The 27,677-nt window shown below is 47.5% G+C and overlaps 1 protein-coding gene and 1 long non-coding RNA gene across 2 annotated transcripts in view; both read left to right on the top strand.

The window, feature by feature from the left end:
* LOC119390761 (uncharacterized) overlaps positions 1-640 on the top strand; it is a 32,710-nt gene extending 32,070 nt beyond the window's left edge. Inside the window, exon 6 of the long non-coding RNA XR_007415876.1 lies at positions 268-640. This is a non-coding gene — a long non-coding RNA (uncharacterized LOC119390761). The remainder of the gene's footprint in view (positions 1-267) is intronic.
* Positions 641-4,777: 4,137 nt separating this feature from the next.
* On the top strand, positions 4,778-9,436 carry LOC119391648 (monocarboxylate transporter 10-like). Its single transcript, XM_037659314.2, has 2 exons — positions 4,778-5,526; positions 9,336-9,436. Exons 1-2 carry the CDS (start codon positions 5,187-5,189, stop codon positions 9,434-9,436), a joined length of 441 nt encoding a protein of 146 aa, XP_037515242.1. The 5' UTR covers positions 4,778-5,186.
* The last annotated feature ends 18,241 nt before the right edge of the window (positions 9,437-27,677 follow it).

Below are 27,677 nucleotides of genomic sequence, written 5' to 3' on the forward strand. Positions count from 1 at the left end.
CGTTACGTCTACGTTCTTTCTCTGTCCTTCTCTTTTACCCAATTCGACGAGTCACGTGTCGAGCTCCTATTGTGCATTGCCTATGTTGACTGAATGGTGTCGTACAGCGTCTAAGCTTTTTAAACAAGGTCATTGCCTATCTCTGGGCCCGAGGTATTTGAAGAATAATAGAGCGCAAAGCGATATCTTTTGTGCTCTAATGCAATAATGAACGCTCCTTTGTTCTAGCAATCGCTCACTCACATGTTCGTTTTTTTTAAATACCAGGGTAGATCTCTACGAAGAACCCCACGAAGCTACGGGCGAAGGCTTCTGCAAGGCTCCGCGACTGAGCTTCGTAGAGTGCAGCTGTCCGGATGCAAGCGTACTCGGGAGGCAGAAGAAAGGCGGTGAGGCGGCAGGCATAGCAAGTGCTGGTGGGTAGTCGGGCTTGCCTTCGTCATGACGACCATGGAGTCCGCCACCAGCCGCTGTTCGGGGTTTCTCTACGTGGGAATCATAGAACAGATGCACGTTGACCGTGGCCTCGCCTCGTGGCCGGTAAACCTCGTCACGTCGGTGAACGACTTGGGGGTAAGCACGTCTGGCTCGGCGGTGTGGTACAAATGTTCACAGCGTTGGAGATTCGGAGCTGTAGCTCGGTGTTCTAGAGAAGACTTAGCAACATGCCGTTGACTTTCGGCCGGAACACGTCAATTCAATGGTCGGGGCTTCTGCTTACCTTTAACGACAACTTTAATGAATATGCGATAAAGTATGGTCATGGGAACAAACGTTAGGTTACACGGCCATCTTAAAAGCTACAGATGAGTCGCCTTGATTAGGATCAACTCCTGCTCCTATTGAGAGCGACACGATATAGCTGCGCGAGAAATATACGGGTATGTAATTCGGCGCTCATCAAAGCGAGAGCTGTGGTGGCACGCTCATTAATAACGGAAACTGAGCACGAGTGCGAAAATATTGCCTCAGCGAACTAACAAACGGTGTACTTCTAAGAGCACTATTTAAAGCTCCATACTTATCCATAACACCGGTTCATGCCAGCGCAGCAAGGTATGGCTACACGAAACCAGACGTTATATTGCAGGGAATTCTAAAAGTGACGAGCAGGGTTCGTGCAACAAGTTAATGGCTGCTAAAAGCGATCTGGAAGATTTCTTAAGTGTCATCGAAGAATATATGGTATAGATGACTTTCTAAGCAAAAGCTGCGACTACATTCTCAGTGATAACTTCAAACCCTAATATGTATTCACATACGCTTGTTGAAAACATTCATGTCGCTGTGACAATGATAATGCAAGCAAGCTATGTACGTGTATGGCCGTATATGTTCGAGGAGCTATCATTGTCAATATGTTTGGTTTGCAATAGGCAAACGGCGTAATAAAGTTTATCTAATGCTTTTACGACATCACTGGAAAATTTTCTACGCTACCGTAATATAAGACATTTGTAAACAGCTCTATTCCTTTAGTGCTCAGAGAACAGCACTGTCATATGCATCACGAAAGGGGCGTTGAATCGCGAGCATATATAATGACTGCTTGATGTGATCCAACGTGACCCGTCAACATTAACGGGTAATCGTTTCTCGGAGAAATGTTAAACGGCAAGGCTAAAAAAATGAAATGCGCAGAGACGCGAGAAATTGTGAAAGATCTACATGCTAGACAAATTAAGGTTGAATATTATATAACTGACCATTCCGACTGGAAGACACAGTTCATGTTTGCACCGAAGTATTGTTTCATGAAGTAATAGACTAAACTTGTGGGAGTTGTATTGAACTTGCATTCTATATTGTTGGTGTACGATTAACTTTGCTAGTTACGCGCATGAGACTACCAGGAAAAGTTCTGAGAAAAATATTCGCAGAGGACCCCTGAGCACGTTCTTACGAGATGAGAACGCGAAAACATCTCGATAGTGTATATGACAGCTAGAAGCTGGTAAACATGTGATGTTTCTTGCAATTCAGCGTGGGTGACGGCGAGATCATGTCTTCCCGATAGTGCGACGGGCCAGCATTCAGACTGCACGACGGTGAGCGGCCCGCAGATGAGCGTGTCGGGTCTTTCAGCCACGCAATCTGGTATGCAAACCTCGGGCACTAGTAAGAGGCTTCGGCGCCTCGCACCCAGTTACCTGATTTCGTTTGCACGTGCATCTCGACAGAAGTACACGGCACATACTACCCATTTGAGCTGCACATCACGCTCCTTCGGTGTGGCTGTAGAAGTTTGACCCCGGCCTCAGTTTTGGCGGGACAGGTCACGTGATTTCGGAAGACTGCTTTTGCGGACTATAGCTGTGTGCGCGCTTTCGCCGAACTAGCCAAGTAACGCTTTCGCTTTATGATTGCCACGGTATATGCAAGTGGAGAAGCTGTCATTCAGCGAAACCGCTGAGTAATCTGCATACGAAGCCTGTATACAGACCAGGGGCGTAGCCAGAAATTTTTTTCGGGGGGGGGGGTTCAACCATACTTCATGTATGTTCGTGCGTGCGTCTGTATGTGTGCGTGTATATATACGCAAGCAAAACTGAAAAATTTCGGGGGGGGGTTTGAACCCCCCCAACCCCCCCCTTGGCTACGCCCCTGATACAGACAATGCTAGAACATAGTTTTCTGTAAAAGCTACGTAAGTTTTTGTACGCACACTGGTACGAACATTCTACAAAAATGCACTAAAACCAACTGCACATCCAAGCAGCCAAACCCAAGTTTATTAGCAAAAATGTCCCAGTTGGAGATTTATGTTTCAAGTGAACGTGGCACCAGAAATGGTCTACATCATGCAACTCAAATATAGCTATTGATAAGTAACCGCCTGTTAGCAGGAGACAACCCTTCCCCCAACGAAGTATCCAGTTTAATTGCTTGTGTCAGTGGTTTCTACGCTTCCTTATTTTCTTATTTTTGTTAGTCTCAGTTATATTTTTCAATCTACAAGTCCGGTTTCATCTATGGTTTGGGCGTCCCTTCTCTTCCTAGCCTGGCTCTTACTTATTAAATCACAATTTAACACTGCTGCGCTTTATAGGTGGAACCATTTGTTTGCAGGCTTGGTGTCTGGTCCATTGAGCGAGCATTTTAGCACGGTTCCAGTGATGGCTGTAGGATCCGTGCTGGCGTCAGCAGGCGTTATAGCGTCAGCTTTCGCGCCGGACATCACGTGGATCTCCGTTACTCTTGGAATTGTGCACGGTATGTCATTTGTCTTGCATGCTGTGCCACCTGTTTCTTTTTAGACCGCCGATGAAACGATTAGCAAATCGTCGCTACCAAGACATCGTTTGGATGATGCTGCAGCAAAGGAAGAGGGATTATGATTGATGCCGTTGACTGGCATCTTTCCTTGGAAACGTAGCGGTAAATAATCGTCTACCGCGCATGATCCAGTCACATTTATGAGCTTTTATTCAATCAGGCGTGTAGGTAAACCGCAGCGCCATATTGTGATGTTGCGTCCCTCAGAACACATTAACCTTTCTTGAGTGACTACGATGTTCAGCTTAGGAGTAGAAGTGATTTTGATGGCAACAACAGAATCGTAATTGTGCAATGGCCCTCAATTTCAACGCGAGAATTGAAACAACACGAAGAAAAGTCACTGCTAAATGCGAGCGCCAGCACTGTTCCTGTTTGTCCAGTTTTCTTTAAAACTGCGTTTCATTGCCCCCCGTATTGTAGCCTCCAGCATTCCGTAGATAGTCATAGCAATCAGTATTTTAGATAATCTGAAACATTTAACTTGATATACGCCGTATACGTGCACGGCGACCTTACTAGTTAGGGAGGAGCGTTGTGTTGAGTAGAAAATATAGGGTAACCGCGACTGAGCCGGATGAGCGTCTCCTGGACGGGGAGTTACTATTCGAAGGCGGGGCCTTTCAAGTTTTTAGGTACACAATATGCTGCCGGACGTTAAAAATTGAACGTGGCGTTAACGTTCGAATATTTGAGCATGGGTAATATTCACAAGTTACTTCGTACTTGCAATCGTTATAGATAAAAAACAAAAAAAAGAGAAACTAGGTTTTTTTTCGCCTGCGTTGCACTCACGTTCTCATTAGTTAGTCTTGGCTAGCCAGTAAATGTAATTATCATTGTGTGTTCCATGTTTATTGTAGCGAATTAACGCTGGTATTGGTTAATAAGCCCTGTATTATTACCCACTTAAAACGAGGCGATAACACGTGTCATAATTTGCCATCCTGTTGAAGGAACAGCGTACGACTTAACGTCCGCCTTGGATTAGCTTGTACACAGATTCTGGATCAGCTCGAGCAATGTATGTGCGTCGTGCTATGTGCAGTTCCAAATGTTTTAGCATTCTTAGAGTGAGCAATATGTCGATATTGAAGTAGACGGCAGGCTGCTCAAGTGTAAAGCTGAAGAAAAACCGCCGTGTTCGTGATTTCGTGGTGCTGAATGCAAACGGCACGTGCATGCGAATGTAAGCGCCACATGCATGTCGGTGTTACCACATTTGCTACTGTCACTCGTGTAACACATACTTCCCTCCCCTGCCCAGGCTTCGGTGTAAGTCGTTGCGACCATGCTGCAAGTCATCATAAGCATGTACTTCAAGCGGTACCGAGGCACCGCTCACGGCATCATGTTTGCCGGCTCCACAGCGGGCGCCTTCTTCTACCCGCAGCTACTGCTCTTTCTGAGAAGCGTATGGCTTCCGCGGAAGCCTGCTCATCTTTGGTGCCATCCTGTTGCACATGGTTCGCCTTCAGCCTCGCGCTTCGCGAACCTTGGGTATCTACCGAGAGGCTCGAAAAGAAGCGACCCACAGTGGCAAGTCTGCCGACGTTCCCAGCTACCGAACTCGAAGCCCGAGGCCCGTCGAAGCTACGTCGAGCATCGTGTCCTGCATTTGTAATGGAGTCTCGGCGCTCCATTGAAGCAAGTCCATCGTCGTTTCCAGCCAGGAAAGTGGAAGCCCAACGTCCGGCAGAAGTAGGACGACCATCGCTTCTCGCTGCTCAACTGGAAAGAGACACGACGACAGTGGCGGTGTCTACCTCTCAGGCTGTGCTGCAAAGTGTGCGCGAGGTGTTTAGGTGCACCATGTTCTATGCGCTCATTGTAACCTGGCTAGTACTCAGTTACAACGTCGATATTTCTTCTCCACAATAGTTGACCTTGCTTTGGACAAAGGTGTAAGCATGCGCGACGCTGTAGCCCTCATACCCTACTACTCAATCACGGACCTGGTGGGAAGGGTCTTCTTGCCGCTGCTAGCAGATCGAAAGTACGTGCGGCGTACAAACCTCATGGTGATAAACTACCTCCTCTTGGGAGCGACCGTGGTGTCGCTACCGTTCACCGACAGTTACGGCGCACTGGTGGGCGCGTCGCTGTGTATCGCTATGTTCATAGGGTGCGGAATGACGATGCACAGCGTTCTGATGGCGGACTATTTGGGCCTCGAGCGGCTGGCCGTGGGGTACAGCATTATGGGTGCCATCTGTGGACCACTGCTCATGGGGAAGCCTCCGGTTGTAGGTGAGCGCTCTACATTAAGTAACAAACTGCTGGCATTAACGTGCAGCAACTTTGTTCAGAAGTCGTAGCAATGCAGTTCAAATGTTAGGTGAGGATAGCACCGTAATTCCGGAATGCACTGTACCACCCCAATATACCGTCGTGGTCCTTGTGCCCTGCCTGATCTTATGAAAACTCGTTCACACGTTTTCGTTTTTCAAAGCCGGCCATTTTATCTTTCACTGTAAGATGAGCTGCCGCTCTTCCCGCTTACATAGTCATTGTACAAGATGGGTATACACCAACGACTCCTAGCTTATCGATTGTATGCTAATATACTATTATCGGTATGTGACGCAATAATGCTAGAACTACGAAGCGAGCAGGCTGACACTACAGCCGAAAAAGACATAACGTCTCGCTACTATTTAGGGAGGAGAGAAGTGGAACTGAACTTGATAATAGAAAGAAATGAAGATGAGGCAAGGAAAGAACAGATGCATGCGAGAAGAATTAAATGCACAAATGAAAGTGCCTGGAAGAACTTTGTTGCATTGTTTCAAGGCGCAGAGAAAGAGTTTTTTTTTCTGCAATAATCATAGCTAGCGCCGCCGCCATAATTTATTCTGTCCTGCTAAAGTTTTTCTCAGCGTTAATGCCGTGCACTTACTGATTTCAAAGAAATAGTGATAAATGAAAGTGCTTCCAGTTGTGCACAATAAGTCAGAGCTTAGTGTTCCCACCTAGCATCGCCTGGGATGTTTGTATTAGTTGATTCAATAAAACAAAGGTAATTCATCGAGGTGAGATCGGATCGCGTGAGCGCCTTATAGACAAGTAGAACGCACTGTGGATCAGTCATTATATTCTTTGTGCATAGCTTCTAGGTCAAACGAACCTGCCTTGTCGTGGAGGTCACTGTTCGCCTGTAATTGAGCTACCATTGCACAGTTAGATTAGGATAACCTATTAGATACAGTTATTCACATGACTTCTTCAAAATCTGCATATGGGCCGTGAATATGTACGGTTCCCGACGACTCCATATCAGAAACATCTGCCGTATGACCACTATGGGGCGTAATGTTTTAACAGCGTTCGAAATGTCTTCACATAGAATACATCTGGCCATAATATCCCTCATATTTTGCTAAACGCAGTACTTTGCGATGTAACCTTTTTTTTCCCAATTGTTCTTCTTCGTACGGCCGTCTTTCATTCAGCGATGTTGTCACGGACAGACGGAAGTTTACTTGAACCTGCTAACGCGGTGTCCTTTTGTGTTGTTTCTGAATACCAATCTATAAAATATGATACATTCTGCAGATATGAGAACCACCGTCGAATTTTGACAATTTAACTTATATACATTGTTGAAATGCATGGTAAACATAGAGCTCAACGTTTCGAGCTGTTCTTATTGTTTAAACGCACTCTTTACTATGAACAACGAAGTAGTCCAAAACTGAAGCACTGAATTAAATTCTGTAGTTTTTCACGCCGTGCAGCAGTGTTATGGTTAGGCGCGCCTGAACGAACAAACTTTTTAACGCAGGACTGTCTAACTTGCCCTGCATTAATAGTTAATGATAGTAAATGCTCGTTAATTCGAACCCGAAGGGGACTATAAATGATTCGAATTAAGCCGAGTTCGAATTAGCGGGCGGGCGCTAGAATGAACGCACATCGCGCGTCATTGCGCGGGCGGAGCCCGAAGAAGCAACCCCTGGACTCATTACTGTGAATTAGGCGCTAATACACGTCTGTGGCAGGTGATTTCGTAAATGGGTTCATGGAGTTCTTACGGCGAATAGAAATTAATTGATCAGTCAGGGATTCGCCAGATAGAAGCACCGACATGCTCTCATGTGGGAAGTGAGTCTTAAAGGGACCGAAAAGAGAAACAATGATTTGGTTTATTGAAAGTGTGCTCGGAGAACTCTTGTGTAGTTTATTTCACCACCACAGGTTATTATTAGAGGAGAAACCAAGTTAAAAGTTTCATTTTTAAATTTCGCGCCGAAGTTTGTAATTCGTGACTTAAACGATTTCAAAGAGCATTTAAGGTATTTTGGCGCCACTGGCTCGACGAAATTTCCACAAACTCGTTATGTCAAGTCTCTGGCCCCCTCAGAGAACAATGTAATTTGATTTAACCGAGTAGAAACTACGTGGGCCCACAGCGCCGTCAAAAATATGTGACGTCCGGAAAATGGTGCGGGAATTCCAAGGTGGCGTCGCCACCTGTATTTTCTTTTTGCGCGTTTTCTCGCTTATTAAGCGTCTTCGCGCAGAAAGCGTGGTGTTTTTGGTATCGTGGAAGTCTACTTTACTAATGCGAGAAAAATTGTTTTCCGTTTAGTGACTTTAATGTCGAATATATGACGATATTTACGCTCCAAAACACGTTTATTTGCACGGCGGCGATAATGCAATCAAGATTGAAAGTATTCAATAATTTGCATTCGCTTGTGTTTCTTCTGTCGTGACTCCGTGAGCATGATTTTTCGTTTGCCCAAGAGCTGAAACGCGGCTTCCGAATTCTCATCTGCTGAGAGATGCTACTGTTTCGTTGCTTTGCATCTCTGGTAAATTTGGTTTGGCTTGGTTTTGCAACACATTCTGATCACTCTGGGCTGACGTCTGCGAGGAGCAATGAAAACCAAGGGCTCCCAGTTCGAATTAACCGCGTTCGAATTATCGGGAGCATTCCCCCATAGAAATACATGGGCCTGTGCCGGTACTACGGTCAGTTCCAATTAACTGTAAGTTCGAATTAACCGAGTTCGACTTAACAAGCTTTTACCGTATTTGGTTTGCGTTTCGCCCGTTAAGCTGTGACAGCTGTGGCCGGGCCCTAACACGTGGCCTCGAGCCCACCAGCGCTGTAATGTCTCGATACTGAGCTACTATGGCGATTACGATCGGAAAGTCAAGGAAGTTGTTTAGAAGTTCTACGAACTACGTGATAACACCGAGAAACTCTAGAATGAAAGGTTTTATCCAATGCAATTTGATTAAGTGCCGCTCAGAATTGTGCATTTTATCAATTCTCTACGCTGCTCCGTGCACCGTGATCGCAAGTTCGTTCAAGCCTTTTCGGGATCTGGCACATAAGTGGTGCTACTGCTGCTTGTTTACAGAAGATAAGTTCCAAATTAGGCATAATCTGTGTGCTAGTCTACATGCATCAGTTGCTCAAAAGCTCGACGCTTCAGAGCACACAAGTTTATTTCTATGAGAATGCTCGATGCACGGTTTAATAGAGAATTAACCAGCGCTGTTCACAATGACCGTTGCCCCAATACTGAACAACATAGAGTTCATTTGAATGACTATTCTGGCATTTCTATTTCACAATATTGATACTAAACTGAGAAAGGGCATATTTTAATTTTTATTATTATAATTCTTTCGAGCATCCTTAGTTCTTAACGAGAACTTAGAAGTTTCAGAGAAAAAAAAAAAGCATTCAAACGATAGAGATAACCGATAGTCTTAATTTACTATATGATAGTCATTTCTTGCAAGTTTTGTTGCACGTTTCTTTCTTTATGGCTAGATTTCTTGCAGTCCGCATTTTAAAAACTTAAATTTCATGGTTGCTTTACATGCCAGGAACATACACGGTACCCTGTGTCCTCGCCATGTTCTTCTTGACCAATTTCATTTTGTTGCCACAATAATCAAAATCAGGCGACCCCAGGCTAATAAGTGTGCGTAGTGGAGCCGCACGCTGTTGCATGAACAAATTCAGGCGTATGAGGCTTCACGCAGTGGAATAGTCCTGCCTCTAAGAAAACTCTCGTGACTCCTTTTCTTTTTCGCAGGTTTCTTCAGGGACAATCTCGGCTCGTACGATGCAATGTTCGGCTTCTGGGAAGCCTGTGTTTTTGATCGGCCTACTTTGGATGATGGTGTCATGGTTTGAAAGGAAGAAAGTTCGCAATTGGGAACTTGACATTGCGAGAAACATGCCGTGCACATTTCATATGTGAAGACTGAAGCCTCCGAGAACAACATATTTCTCTAAGAAATAAAAGAGAATTACCGGACACAAAGTATTGAATTCTAAGGCTTGACCTCTGGCCGTTATTTAGAGTGTTTAGTGTGGAAACATTTTACAGGCCGACTCATTTGCGCCCCGTTCGTGTCTGTCTGTAAAACGTTTTCGCGATACAAACGCTAAATAAGTCATACATCTTGCATGCGGCGATCTTACAACTTGTCTTGTCTTCGAGCTAATGCAGCTTGTTGGAGAAGCACGCTCGCGCAGGTGGTCAATTACAGGAATGAAGGTGCCATTTTCGCGTCTGCTTGCCAAGGTGCCGCAGCGCTAGTTGGTGGCGAAAGTATAGAGTAAATGTTTTCTTGGAGGAGATGATTCGGGCAGCTATGCAGGACAGGTGGCGCCAGCAGCACTGCTTTGTAGAATTGCTGTGTACAGTAGTAAAATTATGCAATAGTTTTGTTGGTATGCAGCTAGCAAGGCTAAAAGTTGATCTTGCAGTCGCTGTAACCAAGGTGAGGTCGTATGATCTGCCTCAATGATACCACAAGGCGCCAGCCAAGTAGACGTCCCTAGAGCACTGCACGGGCCGCGATTCTCGGCCAGAGCCCGGCACTCCTTGAAGTTTACCCGCCCGAACCCAGCCCGCTGACTCAAAAGCGAGACCCGGGCCCGGCCCGTACCCGAGAAAAACTTTCACCTACCCGGCCCAGCCCGGCCCGACCTCCAATCGGGCCCGACAGGGGCCCGAGCCAGTAATCTAGGTGGTGTTGCCCGAATGTGGAATCAACATCAAGGCGTTTTGAGTAGCTAATATCTACGTTTTTTGGCGCATTCTACGCTAATATTCTTCAATCTGCGGTAATTCCTTGTACAAAAGGGCCTCACTGCGGTAGCAGTTGACCGGACATACTGAGTGCGATGAACGGTTATTTGGTAGCGGTATACTGTGCATATTTTTCTACAAATACGATAAGAATTATCAAGAGCGGTTGATAGCAGATATCGTAGCAAGAAAAGTGATTTGCAGCATGAGTTCACTTTCAACAGGAAGCGCAGTAAGAACAGAGAAAACATAAAACAGAACGCTATCTTCACTTTGTTTTATTGCTCTCTCAATTGAAATTTAAAGCATGCTCTACCATCAAACCCAGCCGTGCACCCTTCTGGGTATGTAGCACCTCTCTTCAGCACTAGCACCTTGCCAGGCAATAGGAATGCAGAATATTGCCAAATGTATTACCTTTGTTGTAAATATGCTGACAGATAAACGTTATAACGAACTCCGTGCACCTAGTGTACTTTCTGAAAATACGCACCAACAGCCGAGAGAACGAAAAAAAAAACTATTTGTTATAGTACTATTTCCATATATCATATCACTGCTAGTATTATGAGGTCTTGGTAGGGCAGACGTTTATTTGGCCCGAAGACCCGGCAGCGAACAGGCACGATCAACCCACACTGATGATGATGATACACGACGAAGATGAGGATGCATAACCAAATGCATCATGATGGTGATAATGTACACATGAAGAAGATGTGCATAATAAATGCCCACACTAATTCCCCCCACGTGAAAGCGGCCAGCCTGGCCGCTGGAGGTCAAGGAGAGGAGGAACGTCGTATGAAGGGCTTGATGCGGGAGACGTGGACAATCTCGGTAGTACGGTAACGGCGGTCTGCTGGGGTTACAAGTGGCGTCACGCGATAATTCACAGGTGAAGTCTGTTCCAGAACTGTGTACGGCCCGATAAACCGTGGCTGAAACTTCTCACACAAACCAGGTGTGCGAAGAGGCGTCAAGAGCAGGACCTCGTCACCGGGTCGGAAAGAGACAGCACGATGCGCTGCATCATAAACAATCTTCCTGTCTTGCTGTCTGGCTTCGGTATTCAGGCGAGCACGCTGGCGGCACTGGGCGAGTCGTGAAACGTATTCCTCGGCAGAGGATGGCGACGGATTTACGTTGGAGGTAAAGAAAGAAACGTCCAGAAGGGAAGTAGGGGAACGTCCGTAAACCAGGTAAAACGGTGAATAGCCGGTTGTCCGCTGAATGGCTGTGTTATAGGCCAAAGTGACGAATGGTAAAATCGCGTCCCAGTTTTTGTGGTCTGGTTGAATATAGGCGGAGATCATATCGGCAAGTGTGCGATGAAATCGCTCGGTCAGGCCGTTAGTCTGAGGATGGTAGCTGGAAGCGGTCTTGTGAGTGGTGCCGGAGGATCGGAGAAGTTCGTTCAATAGTTGAGAGAGGAAAGCCTTTCCACGGTCACTGATCAGAACACGCGGAGCGCCATGGCGGAGTATAATGGCTTGGAGAACGAAATCGGCAACTTCAGAAGCAGAACCAGTAGCCACAGAAGATGTCTCAGCGTAGCGGGTCAAATGGTCCACAGCTGTCACGATCCATCGTTTGCCGGCGGCAGTGACTGGAAGGGGGCCGAAAAGATCGACACCTACAACTTCAAATGGTGTCGCGGGACACGGAAGAGGCTGCAGTTTACCGGCAGGACCAGATGTTGGGAGTTTTCGACTCTGACAGATAGTGCAGGACCCGACGTACCTGGCTACGCTAGTAGTAATGCCAGGCCAGTAAAAACGACTTCTAAGGCGGTCGTAGGTTTTATGAAAACCGAGATGACCTGCAGTCGGATCATCGTGGAAGGCTGTGAGGACGTGAGAGCGGAGAGAGCGAGGTAGAACGGCCACCCAGCGCTGACCGTCAGGATGGTAAATTCGGCGGTACAGCACGGAGTTGTCGAGCTTAAATTGCGAGAGTTGGCGACGTAGCCGCGCGTTAAGTGGACAGGAAGTTCCAGAGAGATGGCCCATGATCCGTCGACAGTACGGGTCAGCTAGCTGGCGAGAGGCAAATTCTTGGTCGTTGTCCGGAGGCAGGTGGTCTATAGAGGCCAGAGAGGGGACCGATGTAAAAGTGGGCTCGCAGTGTTTGGTATGCGAGGCGGTTGCGGAAGCGCCGAGCGGGGCCGTAGGTAGCGGGCAGCGAGAAAGAGCGTCGGCGTCTTGATGTTTTTTGCCACACTTGTAGATGATATCGAACTCATACTCCTGAAGACGCAGAATCCAGCGACCGAGGCGTCCCGATAAGTTCTTGAGTGTGGAAAGCCAACATAACGCGTGGTGGTCAGTAACAATAGTAAAATGACGGCCGTGCAGATAGGGACGAAACTTCTGCACCGACCAGATGACGGCCAGACATTCCTGCTCGGTGATCGTGTAGTTCCTCTCGGCTGGAGAGTACGCGGCTGGCGTATGCAACGACTCGCTCTCGCGAAGAGTTGTCGCGCTGCAGAAGAACGGCGCCTAAACCGCGGCCGCTAGCGTCTGTGTGCAGGAGAGTCGGAGCAGCCTCGTCAAAATGGGAAAGAACAGGATCGGTCGTGAGGGCATCCTTCAACATGTCAAAAGCCGATTCACATTCCTGAGACCACTCAAAGGGCGTACCGGAGACAAGTAGCTTGTGTAGTGGTGCAGCTATGGAGGCAAAGTTTCGTATAAATCGACGAAAGTAAGACGCGAGGCCAAGGAAACTTCGCAAGTCTTTAGGTTTCTCAGGGCGAGGAAAGCGAAGCACCGCAGCGGTTTTGTCGGGGTCAGGGCGTATTCCGTCCTTGCTCACGACATGACCGAGGACTTTAATGGACTTGCTGGCGAAATGGCATTTCTTGGTGTTAATTTGAAGACCAGCGCCCGCAAGGCACGTCAGAACTTCATCCAAGCGTTGCAGGTGTTGAGAAAACGTTGATGAAAAGACAACAATGTCATCTAGGTAGCACAGGCAAGTCTTCCATTTCAGGCCACGCAGCACGGTGTCAATCATACGCTCAAAAGTCGCGGGTGCGTTGCATAGCCCGAAAGGCATCACGTTGAACTCATATAGGCCGTCCGGAGTGGCAAACGCTGTTTTTTCTTTGTCATCTTCGTGCATGGGGATTTGCCAGTAGCCGGAACGCAAGTCGAGGCTCGAAAAGTATTCCGCGCCTTGTAGGGAATCAAGGGCGTCGTCAATCCGTGGCATAGGGTATACGTCCTTCCTAGTGATCTTATTGAGCGCCCGGTAATCGACGCAAAAGCGTACGGAACCATCCTTTTTCCGCACCAGAACAACGGGAGACGACCAAGGGCTGGCTGAGGGGCGGATTATGTCCCGTTGCAGCATGTCGGCTACGTTTTCTTCGATGATTTTTCGCTCGGCTAGAGACACGCGGTACGGGCGGCGGTGCACAATCGATGTTCCGTCGGTCTGAATGCGATGTGCTGCAGCGGTAGTTTGGCCCAAGGTGGACGAATAGGCATCGAAAGAGGTTGCGTGCTTGTTCAACAAAGCAACCAGCTGCTGCTTCTGCGAATCTGTCAAGTCACTGCTGATGACTGCTGTAAGGGCGGAGGAAGAAGTACGATCAGCAGTAGAGTGGCCTTTGGAGCAGACAGGCGTAAGGGGCACGACGCATACAGGCTCCGGATCGGCAACGCAGGCTACCGTGGTGCCCCGCGGAAGTAAAATCTTTTCCGATGTTGCGTTCGTGGCGGCGACGAGAGCTGAACCATTGTGGAAGCGAACGACACCCGATGCAAGAGCTATGCCTTTACTAAGGCAGCGGGGTGACGGGGTGACCAATACGTCACCAGAGTCGACGTCGTTGGACACAACCGTTACGATTCGCTGTTCACGTGGTGGCAGCTCGGTATCTGTAGCAGCGACGAGGCGAAGTGGCTTGTAGATGTCGTCGCCGAGCGAGTAGTCTGTGCCGGTAAGGTGGACGACACGTTGGCCACAACAAATAGCCGCGGAAGCAGACGACAGAAAATCCCATCCTAAAATGAGTTGGTGAGAGCACGGGTACAGCACAGCGAACTCTATGTGGTGAAGAATGTCATCGATTAGTACGCGGGCAGTACACAGAGCGGAAGGGCGAATTGTGTTCCCCTGGGCTGCAACCAGTGTAGGTCCATCGTAAGGCGTCATCACTTTCCTGAGACGGGCACACAAATCAGCACGAAGAACAGAAAACGTAGCACCAGTGTCCACCAAGGCATCGACGTGCACTCCTTCAACTATTACAGAAATCATATTGCAAGGGCGTGCTGGAGGAATTTGAGTCCTGTGTGTGAATGCAGTTTTTCCTCCAAAAACTGCATCGCTTAGTTTTCCGGACGGTGGTCAGAGGTGAGGGAGGCAGGCCGAAGCGGAGACGAGGAGCGACGGAAGGGCGAAGGTGAACGGCGTCTGGTTGGCCGATAACTATTGCGCACTTCACTCGATGCGGGCGGAGATGGTGATCGACGCGGAGGTGACGAATAACGGCGGCCTTGGTAAAAGGCTCCTCCGGGGAAGTCACGCTCGCACATGTCGTATCCTCGACGCTCATCTTGCTGGCGCTTGCGGCAAAATCGTGAGATGTGGCCGCGATAGCCGCAATAGTAGCACGTAGGCGAGATGATCGCCAAGGCGGGTAGTAGGCAGGGTTTGGGGCACCGGGTGATAGCGCAGTCAGATGGCAGAGGAGGGCTCAGCCGGCGGTGACGGGAAGCTCGCAGGGGCGCGGCAGCAACCGACGCGTATGTTGATGGCTGTAACGTCGAGTTGGCGTTCCCTAGAGGTGTGGCAGCAACTTGCGCGAATGTTGGTAGGAGGCGAGACGCAGCGGGTTGAATGTGCGCCGAGTGAGTCAAGGACGCTAGCTCCTCCCTGATGACATCACGCAGGCCGTGCCGGAAGGCTGACTGGGACACAGTGTAGGCACTGAGATCCCATGGATCGCAATTCGTCACGTATCAGTGCCCTTATCATGCCTCGTAGGTCTGCGTCCGTTGTAGAACGTGTTTCGTCACTGTCCGGTGGGAGGCGAACAGACTCGAGTTCGTCGAGGCGCTGACACGTTGTGACAACTTCAGCAACGGTAGCCGGATTCTTGATGGCAAGAGCATTGAATGCGACGGTTGTAATGCCCTTGAGAATGTGGCGTACCCTGTCCGACTCTGACATTGAGGATTGACACGTCGGCAGAGCGCAAGAACATCCTCGATGTAGGACGTGTACGACTCGCCGTGATGTTGTTTCCGAGCCTCGAGGGTTTTCTTGGCGAGAGCCGACCGAACGGCCGGTGTGCCAAAGACTTGGCGCAGCTGTTCTTTGAACGTAGCCCAGTCGGGGATGTCAATCAGTGGTTGAAGAACCACGTCTTCGCCACACGGTAAGGTAGAAGGAGACGTGAGTTAGGTTGTACGTGTCGTCCCACCGATTAGCAGAACTGACACGCTCGAAATCGTCCAGCCAGTCCTCCACATCTTCTCCGCGCAGACCAGCGAAGAGATGTTCGCGCTTGCTGCTTACGACGTGTGAAGGCGTGGCTTGCGGTGCCAAGTGGACGGCAGCAGCAGCGACCTGCTCGTGCTGTGACATATTGCTGCACAGCTGTGGCGCAAACGGCGACCTGAGCGAAGCTCCAGGAGGTAAGCGGACGAGTAGAGGACGGGGATCCAGAAGCACCTCCACCACGTATGAGGTCTTGGTAGGGCAGACGTTTATTTTGGCCCGAAGACCCGGCAGCGAACAGGCACGATCAGCCCACCTGGTGATGATGATACACGACGAAGATGAGGATGCATAACCAATGCATCATGATGGTGATAATGTACACATGAAGAAGATGTGCATAATAAATGCCCACAGTATATACAGTCTATAGGGCCGAAGAATTTCAAGTACCTTTATTTATTGTGTGCTGCGTTTTTTTGTTTGCTTTTACTTCTATTTTGTTTACCCACTCTTCTCTGTAATGCCTTTGACCTTGAGGGCATCAGTAAATGAAAATGAAATGAAATAAGGTTCTTGTGGATAGCACACAGCCCATTTCTTCACATGTTATTGTGCGAAAAGTAATATTATCAAGAAATTCCGGTTGTAAGCACGCCATGCTTTCTTGCACTACAGTTTCTTGAAATGCTTGCACTAGCCCTGCGAACTGCTTGCCCTAGGCTTGCAAATCTGCCTTGCGAATTTTGAAGGCGTCGGTAGTTGTAGTTCTCAGACTTCCACCACTGGAGCAAATTTCGGACGTATTCCTGGATTTCTGTTGAATGAACACAAATTTCCACTCATCGCTTCTTTCTCTTGTTCCTGAACGTCATGCTACTCTTCAATATAATCTATAAAACTCCTCTTTCAGGGATTCTCCTTGCCGGTTTCAGCAGTGTGTGTTACGCACGGTTTGTACTGTGCTCTTTTTTCCCCATTAAGTATTACGGTATATGCCTTGCTAACCAAGTTGTACCGGTACAGTCTAGCGAATGAACTACGCGGGTGTAGGACTGGCAGGAGGTGGACGAAGATATTTCGGTCTATTTGCGGGTTCGTTCCAGTTTGGTAATTAAGGCAGGCCTCGGAAACTCAATGCTAGTTTCGTTTTCAAGGACCATGTGCGCTCCTAGCGGTTGCCGGGCATCCTAAGATCTCGTGGAAAAAAGTAATGTAGATGTGGATGTTAGCATTTCTTGTCACGCGCAAGTTTTAGGAAACAAAAAAAAATTGAATGAAAGGTGAAGAGCTCATCTTTGTGTTTAGTTAACTTTTTTACAGATTTTTTTTGTGGATTTCAAATTGGGCGAAGCGCGGGAAGCGGATGACAACGTGCGTCCGTCGTGCTTGTCTCCGCTCACCCTCGCCACGCGCTTAGCGGTATCGCAGGGCAGATTCCGCGTGGTCATATGCTCCGGTTGTCGTGACACGCTGCCAATCATGACGATGGTGAAGATAAGATTGACAAGGGGCGCAACGAACGGTGGACGCTGGAAACCAGGTGCATCAGGCGAATCAAGCATTAGACGAGCTCCGCGGACATGGCTAAATCGGGCCATCACATGTCTTGTGCGGTTCTGTGGTGTTCTAACACGGGGCTTTCAAGTTGTGCCAAGTTTTTCAGATTTCCCCATGACTACAGTAAGCACAATGTTTCACTTTATTTTCTAAGATGGTAGTTAGTTTGCTTGAGTAAACTAGTTCTGTGCAACCGAGAGCGGACTGACATAAGAGCATCAACGCTCGACCCACTCGTCATGACGGCGGGCAGTTTTGTGTCTGTGAAATACTTCTGATGAATGGTTTGAATGCGTGCTTTTATGGGCGATACGTTTTGCCCATTCCTTACATTGCCAATGCATGTGCATTCAATGATGAAGTAAAAAATAACAGACATAGTCTGTTATTTTTTCTGTTGTTGCTAAGCTTTGTTTTTTGACATAGTAGTAAGTTGCTCTAAGAAATGCTTATTTTTTCTGTCACTATAGCTCAGCGGCTACCCCAGATATTCTTCGTGTGTGGGTAGAGACGTCGCGCCGTGTCGTAGAAGATCAGAAGCTCAGCCATTCAACTGCAAAATTGACATTTCTTCCAGGTGTGAATCTTGGATAAAATGTTCAAACAGGGAAGACCTGGCGGTGTTGCCAAAGGAGCGTGTGCGCCGGAGTCTTGTTCCGTATGACCAGCTCGTGATCGTTAATAATTTTCGCATTTTGGGGGGGGGGCTTTCTGTAGTGTGTCCGCTTATTGAGTTGTGTTGTGAACTGTAATTGGTTTTGTGTATTGACACTTCCGCACTCTGTGCAGGTCAGTCGCTTTTTGTACGAAATGTGTGAAATAAAATAAAGGAGAAGCGCTCACAATTACTTGTGTAGGGTTTTGTTGATTAAGAATCTGCCCGCTTTAGTTGATACGCACCACAACAACGAACAAACTAGCGAATGATTGTGCCAGGAAGGCTAGTTTAAGATAGGTGTCAGCACATCGGCCGACCTGTTAAACTTAATCACAAGGTAGCAGTTAAAAAGCAACTACTCCCAGAAAGGAGGAAATGTAGAATTTTAACGCCGAATAATTTACGACGGTTGCTTTGCTTTTCAATATTGTCATCATGATTGCTTGGCGTGCTATGTACGAGCTATGTCCCAGTGCTTTGAAAGTCCGCGCTTGTAAGGTAAACGCGGCAGAAAGAGTTTCGCAAACACCCGCACACTTCAGCAGAATCGGCTCCGCGATTTGGCCAAGGGCGGCCCGCGGCAAGCGGACGAATGAGAGAGAGCACATTTGCATGCGAATTGGGAAAGGAGGGCTTCCGTGGCAACCCTCCTCCTCCCGGCTACGCACCCTCTTCCTCTACCTTCTGACGTCAGCAGTGACGTGTTGAAGGCATGTGTTTGGTTTGTGAATTATTTTCAGTAGGATGTCCGGCAGCCGCCAGTGGAAGAAGCAGCGCTGCCACCGCATGTCGGCATGCGCCCGAGCGTACGTGGGGTATAGGGAGTTTCCGCCCCTGATTAAGGTGCGAATAAGCTTCTCGATGCTTACTCACTGTATGTATATTGACACGGGGTCGTGACGTCGATGAAGGCAGCAGGCGGCGTGTCGTGATGAAACTCTTTATATGGCCGATCTTCTGGCCGGGAAACGGAAAGTCAACTACAGCAATACACCGTGTACGTGATAGCGGCGAACAGAGCGTCGGTCGAAAAAAACGGATCATCGCTGGACGTGCCGCCTTTTATACATCACGCATCGAACTTTCCAGCCTTATCACTGGTGGTCGCGCAAGCTCTGGAATAATCTTGACTATTCGCGTCACGTGCGCAATCTTAACAAAATGATCTACTACAATCTGCAATGTTCCCAGACATTCTGGCGCGGCTTGAGCAGGCAGTGCCAACAGTGTAAAGGGGCGGTAAAATAAAACATAGAAAGAAATGAGCGCATGTGGCAGTATGGTTCGATGTAAGCGGACACATGGCACCGAATTCGTAACTGTCTTTTTTTCAAGCCAGATATATCGTCAAGTAAATATGCTTTAGCCCACACCTTGTTTAATGGATCTATGCTATTCCTGCACATTCCAACAGTGTTGCGGCAGTATCACGTAGCTCTCGCACCATATGGCGGAACACGACGAAAGCTCAGACGTGAACAATGTGGGCACACAATGCAGGCTGTGCATGTCCACCTCACGACCACTGGGAGCCGTGACGGAGCCACGGAAAAAGAACATGTATAGTGTTCTATGTAACAGACTCCACGCAGACCTTTCGTTTTAGTAGACTGTGGGAACTTTCAAGAACGTTGCCCTGCTTTGGATCTATGTTATCGCTCTTCCAATGCTGTGTTATAGCTATAAATTCATTTTATTACATTTATTACTGCTGTAAGAAGTTAACATTCCGGGTAAAAAGTAAAAGCGAGTGCAATTAACAAAGCACAGAATAGTTAGATGCCAACTATATAAGCGCCTAGTCTATCATGTAACCCCACATCAAGTAGCCCATGTGCAAGGAGCAAAAGAAGTTCTGTACTTGTCCTCACAAAACTTCTCCAAATAGTTTGCCCCACAAAAAAAAAGCCTTTCTTCAAGATATGAAATGTGGAGCATATATGTATGCACAACGTATGCGGAACGGTCCTAAGCACTGAGCAAAGTCCAGCCCGGCCCGACCCGAGCCTGCCAACTCAAACCCGGGCCCGACCCTAAGCCCGTAGCTTCAGGCCCGGGCCCGGCCCGAGCCCGCCAAGAAAACTACTTTACCCGGCCCGGCCCGGGTTTTTGGGTAGGCCCGAGCCGTGCAGTGCTCTAGACGTCCCGATTTTTCAGGGTTAACGCAATTGCGCGCGCTTTGCGTTCAGCGATCGTGTCTTATTTTTTCTACGGCAGCCATTCATACTGCTGCGCCGAACTTCACCAAGGCAAAACCGTTGATATTAGGATCAGCGTGCCCTACGAACGGCTTTTCAAATTCACTAGTTACACCTAGCGCTGCCGTCTCAGCAAGGGTCTTGTGGAAAGTTTAAAATGAATGTTGTGCGGATTCGCCCTAACTCAATTTTACACTATTCGCAGTAGCTGAACAAAGCGAAACTTAAAACGCTGCACAACGCGGAATGGACTAATAATGATAAGCGCTCATGCGTGTAAAACACCGCAAGCTTTTTACGCCATGCCGGCAATGACACTTCGCGATAACACGAAGCTTCGCATCGTTGGGTGGAAGATGGCGGTCGGAGACGTTGAAACCGAGCACGCCGTCTTTGGAGTGGCCTGATTAAACTGTTTGATTTAACTGTGTGACGTGGTCTTGCATTCTGCCGGGAACAATGGTGACGTGTTTCTAAACATTGCACGAAATAATCACATAATCATTCACGTGTGGCACTGCAAATTTTATCGCTTATCGTCGGTGAGAGTGCGCATAGCCGTTGAAAAAAGTTACGCGGTTCTTCAAGCCAAACTACTTGGGTGCAAATTCGTAGAAGGGAACTGCAGCGGGTAAACGCAATCTTTGGAATACAGACTCTTTCCCTTATTGTGGTGATGTAATTGAGAGCAGTGTAGCGTAGTAAAAACCGTCAGCTACTCAGACTTGTCAGAACTTACTCAATTACGACAGGGATTAAGCACCTCGAACCCGCGGAAATAGTCTAGGCTCGAGCCATAGTTTTAAACCTTGGTATTTGTCGCTAAAGCAGTAGGATACTACCGAGCCCTCACGCGGACTCGCAAGAACGGTACTTTTCGATGATTTCTGTATTGAAATGTCCAGGAACGCCCACTTTCGTGAACTCAAAATTGCGGATTAGAAATTTAGGAACATTCACATGCCCAATCAGCTTAAATTTATTTCACATTCCTAAGACGTTTCTTGGTGCGAGGATTTTTTGCGCATATAACGCAATTTTCCTTGAGAGGTAGCAGCGTCGACGTAAGACGAAGCTAATATGTCTGAGAATTAATTGAATATAACCCTACTGAAACGTTCCGTATGCCACTGCAATAATTCCGTATGTTTTCATAACCCCTTCAGACACACATTATGATCCACTGTCTTCAAATGCGTCAAATACGCATGGCATGATTCGAAGGCACTCATTACATTCCAGGAAAGAAAACGAACGAATGTGTTGCTTTGTGTGAGTTTGAGTAATTGATGTTAATTCGCGTTTAACTAATTATCTAATTATTCTGCGATCATTCAGCTTCAATACTTGCATAAAAAGAATCAACTATTAGGCCCGAAAAGCATGCGCACCTTCCTTTTTGGCTGTATTGTTTCGAGGGAGAAAAAATACTCTTGTCGCTGGTCCTGAACGCGGCACGTCGAACGATCGTCTAAGACGGTAGTGCCTCCAGCAAAGGGATTCTCAGCAACAATACGCAGGACAATGAAGTTAAATAACCTATAGTTATCCAATCAGGAAGCGTGCACGCATGTGCACATGAGTTCAGGACATTTGAAGAAACACGTGGCGTGGGACGCGCCTCTGAAGTTCGTGTCCCCAAACGAGGACGCCGTGTCGCAAAGAGGTATGATTCTTACGGACATATATGGAAAATATACGGAAAACACATGAATGCCGTAAAGAGACATACGGAATTATTCGCATAGCGTACAGAATGGTTCATTAGGGATACGGCGCAATAACGGAAGAAAGCAGTCTTCATTTTCCGAAGAATATCTGAAATGAACCTGCCTCTAACTCCGCCTCGCCCTTTGAGCGGTGTGTTATGCGGAGTGTGAGGTAGGTCACATGTTGTGCGCAACTTTGTGTCGGGACTATCGCGTCGAAATGCCAAAAGAAGACATGAAGCATCCTGATTACACTTCAAGAGCAGTTGCAAAATGGGCTCAAATCACGCATAACCAGTGCTTCTATCGTGCAGCCCTCCTCTGCAAATGTACATTGACTCTTGTCCAGGTATGCAGTGCCCTAGATGATCCATCATAGCTCTTAAGTGTTACCTTTTACCTTGTCGCATATCCTCTGGCCTCACCATGATTTTGTTAATGTGCAGTTTGTAAAAACAACTTCATGGAATCAAGTAGGCAGCCTCATTTGGGTTACACGTGTCGGGCTGTCCACCGTGTTTATTCGTTTTTTGTCTCCTGGAGGTGTCCGTTGTTAGTTGATCGTATGAAGCGGTCCTTCTCATCACCGCTCTCATTGCTGGTGCTGTATTATCCACAGGAACTCTCGCTGAATGGGTCAAATCATGCTGGCAGCTTGCCCAAAAGATTCACGGCAAACGTCCTTAAGAATCCGGGTAGGCCTTCAAACCGTCCTGGCGATTTATTTACACTTGCCTTTGGCACTCCTTCGTTCTACCATGGATGACTAACGGCACAATGGATGATTCAGGCAGGCAGGGTCTGCTAACTGTTACAGCCGGCTCTTCTCGTAGAAGTAATCCTTTAGTGAACCTGAACGTTGCTTGAAAAAATATAGCTTTGTCCCACCGGTAGACAGGGTTTTGGTTCAAAAGCTCGAATGCAAACTGGCTCTCCACTGATCTTAGGAGTCGTGCTGATGGTCTAATATTCGGAGCTCACACCGTCTTCTTGGCATCGTGAATAAGGAACAACTCATATTGTGCCCTTTGTCCTGTGACCTCTGCCGGCACTTCTCACAAGAATACACAAATAGTTTCAGCCAAGGTGTTGCTGATGAGCACGTCCCATCAACATGTCCGGCTTCACTAAATCACTTTTGGGGCCAGTGTTAGCGCGTAGAGTCCCTGTTTGCGCCCCAAGCAATCAAGCATGTTGCTCAATTTTAACGCCTGCACTTGACTTGCAACAAGTGCTCCATAAGCACTGCGATGTCCTGGTTAGCGCCATTTGTAGATGGCTGGTTAGTTTTACCTGTCTGAAGTACTTTCCATACTCGGACATCTTGATATTGATTTTGACATTCCTCAGATGATGAGATCCACCTCGGGGACATTCGCCTTCTTGCGATGAACTGCAGCAGGCTTGGCGTCGTCGCTGACTCATGAAGTTCGACCTGTTGCTCATCTTCAACTTTGTATGACGTCAGGTACGTTTGTCCCGCAGAGGTAGTACCAAATGGTAACTTACACACTTGTCGGTCTGTGCCAAACATAAAACAGGAATCCGAGACTGATGAACTGTTTCAACTCAACATTCGGACCTCTTGACCTTCTCGTCCCTTTTGATCGGGACGCTACTATCTACTACTATCTATCTATCTATCTATCTATCTATCTATCTATCTATCTAGCTATCTATCGATCTATCTATCTATCTATCTATCTATCTATCTATCTCTCTACTATCTATCTATCTCTCTATCTATCTATCTATCTATCTATCTATCTATCTATCTACTATCTATCTATCTATCTATCTAGCTAAGTCGTTGCTGAAATGTCCATAAAAGCATGGTCTTTCAAAGGGAAACAATGAAAACGCTAGCTAGCCGTCACAACAAACGTCCTTAAGCCGGCTGATAAGGGTGGTGCAATCGTCGTAATGGATAAAACTGATTACCTTCGTGAGGCCTATAGACAACTGAATGACCATGCATTTTACAGAAATTGAGTTGCGAACTGACCGAAGAGTTCAAGACCAGATAAAGAAACTTCAGAAGACCTAGTAAAGAAAATAAAATTCCAGCATCTGCACTAAAATACCTAGTCCCTTGAGCCCGGTAGCTGGTAGATTTTATCTGCTCCCTAAAGTTCATAAAACAAAGAATCCAGGCCGACGAATAGTTTCAGGATTAGGAACCGTCACGGAAAACCTGTCCCCTCTACGTAGACAACATAATCAGTTTCATTCCTCCAAAGTTTTGTTCATATATCACGGATACTAACCACTTTCTGCCCGACATAGCTGATTTGCCAAATTCCAGGTGATGCTCGTCTGGTCACACTGGACGTGGCGTCGCTGTACACGAAAATTTACTATGTAGATGGAATTCAGTCTGTCGTCAATGCTTATAACGACTCCGTAGATGACAAACCCATCGAGGATACCACCCTAGGCATTATTTTAGCGCACTAATCTCGAGCTTAACAACTTAATAATATCTGGGTTTAACGTCCCAAAACCACGATATGATTATGAGAGACGCCGTTAGTGGAGGGCTCCGGAAATTTCGACCAGCTGGGTTCTTTAACGTGCACCTAAATTAAGTACACGGCCTCAAACATTTTCGCCTCCACCGAAAATGCAGCCGCGCGGCCGGGATTCGATCCCGCGACCTTCGGGGAACTTAACAACTTTGAATTCGACGGCGAGCGTTACGTTCAAAACAGCGGCACGTCGATGGGCGCAAAAGTAGGTCCGAACTATGCGAACATTTTCATGCGCGTGCTAGAAAACGATTTCCTCGCCACTCGTGACCTCAAACCGGTTCAATACAGACGCTTCATCGACGATATTTTGTTAATTTGGCACCGCGGCGAAGCTGCATTACCGTCTGTCATTATTGACTTTAATAACGCAGAACCCCTATTGAAAATCCTGGCTTGGTGGATGCTAGAATTGTGGTTAATATGGTGGAAACAACAGTGGACAAGGTGGAAAGACTAGTGGATGTGGTGGAAGCTGTGTTGGTCAGAACGGCTGATGACGGCGAGAGGGAAAAATGGTGGCAGATGGTGCTGGTTGTGGCGAGCTTCCTTTGGTGTTAAAAGGAAAATGCTGGTTGATGGTGGCGATGCAAAACATGTTTTATTGGATGGCTTGGTGAACAAGACGGATGATGATGGCAGGATGGAAGCATGGTGCATGATTGTGGCATGACTGAAGTTCGCGTGGCATAATGTGAAATTAATGCCTTTTCTAATGCTTTCCTGTTGCATATGCAGAAAAATATGTTGACACATCAATGAAGCCAACGCGGATCATTACACTTTCTAGCACGCTTTTTTTATTTATTCACGCGTTGTCAATTACTGCCTCAAGTTTTGTGGAAAGAGCAGCCGTGAATGTTAACATTTCGCGCGCCTACTTATCAGGTTTACACCCGCGATGTGTTGCTGTATTGTGATGTTTACAAGTAAAGATCCGTCGGTGTAAACAGCGACAGAAACTGTGTTACATCGCCGCTTAGTTGTCGAGGAGTAAATGAGTTCAGGCTGGCAATTGCCCCTTCCAGCGGGTATCAGAAAACAGCCCCTTGATACCGGCACGCTAGAAACGCTACTCTGGCCATTCTTGCACACTCACTCAGCAGCACTTTAAGGTAACAGTGAAAATGCATTCGAAGCTAAAGTGCACCCACTTTAACCTTGGGCCTGCGTCGAGATAAGCCCCAACAAGTAGGACGTCCACCATCATATTCTGCCACCATGATTTCCTCCAAAGTTTAGACCTAGCGTACCGACCGAGTCCGTCCACGTGTCTTCGGCGCTTCTGGGTTTCAGGATACGCGAATTCCGACGAGTACAAATGACCTTACAGCACAGCTATGGCATCACTAACCTAAGTGAGCATTTTTTCTTGTGCACGGTCGCTGCGACGCGCTTCCAGCAAACGCCTCCGGTCACCAACCGCCGCCGGTCGCACATGCCGGCACTTCTCTGACTCGTATGCGAGAACATAACCTTGTCAATTCTACGCCTTCCTGAACCAATATGATCGCATGTTTTCCCTGCGCACGGTACTCGTTTTTGGTCCAGCTGTTCTGTAGTTGTAGCTAAAGATAGATCGTGGGATCAGTGTGGTGGCACGGCCGTGGTTTGCGTTGCACGAAAAAACCACAATACTCAATCATTTGTACGCGAGCCCTTATAGAATGAGATTAGAGTCGACATAAAGCATCTGCACGTGTCGCCCTTTGGAAAGAGTGAGAAACGGCTATTAAAATTGGCAGTAACAGCCGGTAAACTATACCCGCTCCTCGGTTCACTTGATATTTTTTTGAGTTACGTTGTGAATTTTAAAAGAAAGAAGAGCTGTTGCCATTATCGACGTGCCATTCGTTACCGGCAGCAGCTTCTGTGCGTTTAATAACTATGCGCAATTAGCAGATGTGAAGATAGCGCCCTCACGAGTATACGACGTACAAACCTGAATCCAAACGGTGTATTCGTACTTGACTAGTCACTCTACAGAAAGCAAAATTTGATCAGCGGGGCGTAGTGGTAAAATATTCGGCTCAGGTTCCGAAGGTGGCACGTTCGACTCGTAGTGTCCGAAGCTTTTTTTAAATGCGAAGCATTTCTTAGCGAACCTCAGGCAATTCGGGCGTTTCTGTCTACGTATCTATCTGCCTATCATCAGCCGCCTACGTCTGGGCGCTCGCCTGTTCGTCTCGATAACTTGCAATATACCAAAAATTGGCACAGCAGGGGATCAGTGTGTGACGAACATCGTTCATGGTCATGAGATGAATAGCGCAAAATACCTGTCGCGTACGTCATGAAACCCTTCTCTCAGTCACCTGTGGCACATACCCGCATACCAGAGTTCATGTTATGCGGGTGTGTGCCACAGGTGATACAAAGTCTCAACCAACATAGTAACCGCGAACACACATTGATACGCAAGGAAAGTGCTAATGTTAATAATTGTTGGGTTTTTGTGTCCCAAAGCCACGATATGATTATGAGAGACGCCGTAACAAAGGGCTCGGAAATGTTGACCATCCGGTATTCTTTAAACGTGCACGAGGTCGCACAGCACACGGGCATCTAGCATTTTGCCTCCATCGAAATGCGACCGCCGCGGCCGGGATCGAACCCAAGACCTTCGGGTCAGCGGAGCACCGTAACCGCTACACCACCGCGGCGGATGCAAGCAAAGTGAGGAAGCTGAAGGCATAACAGCCCTGGAAGACGTTCAACTACCATGCACTCGTTCACGTGGCTTGCAACGTGGACCAGTTGATTACGCAAAAACGGGGTCAATGCTTCCTAGAATAAATATGCCCAGAGAACCGGCTTCTATCATTACCAGTGACTTCAACATTCATTTATCAAGACGCACAACGCCTAGTCTTTATATGCGTGAAAGACGGCTTGAATGTGGACAGGCATCGAGGAACCTCGCTGCCACGTCCAGGACAGGAGGCATCATAGATCATTTCATCGTAAGAGGCACCCAGGATTCCGCCAGCTGTGCTACCTCGCCACTTCACTACACTTAGACCCATCGTAGCCGCGATCACAAACGGATCCGATTAAAAAGTCCGGTCCAGCTGCTGGTGCTCAGTAATCACGGTGATGTTGACCTTGTTCAAGAACTGTCAAGAATCCTTTCTGCACATACACACGGGTTCGTGAAACGTGCGTGTGAATCCGTCATAACGAGCAAGTATACGCATAACAACTGTAACTGCGACTGTAACTTATGT

Source organism: Rhipicephalus sanguineus, chromosome 4, assembly GCF_013339695.2.
Source record: "Rhipicephalus sanguineus isolate Rsan-2018 chromosome 4, BIME_Rsan_1.4, whole genome shotgun sequence".
Lineage (NCBI taxonomy): Eukaryota > Metazoa > Arthropoda > Arachnida > Ixodida > Ixodidae > Rhipicephalus > Rhipicephalus sanguineus.

What these genes read in the sequence shown, in the direction of transcription:
- LOC119391648 (XM_037659314.2), top strand. Translation starts at nt 5,187, where the DNA reads ATGCGCGACGCTGTAGCCCTCATACCCTACTACTCAATCACGGACCTG. An exon ending in GGGGAAGCCTCCGGTTGTAG is followed by an intron (nt 5,527 to 9,335) that starts GTGAGCGCTCTA and finishes TCTTTTTCGCAG; the next exon opens with GTTTCTTCAGGGACAATCTC.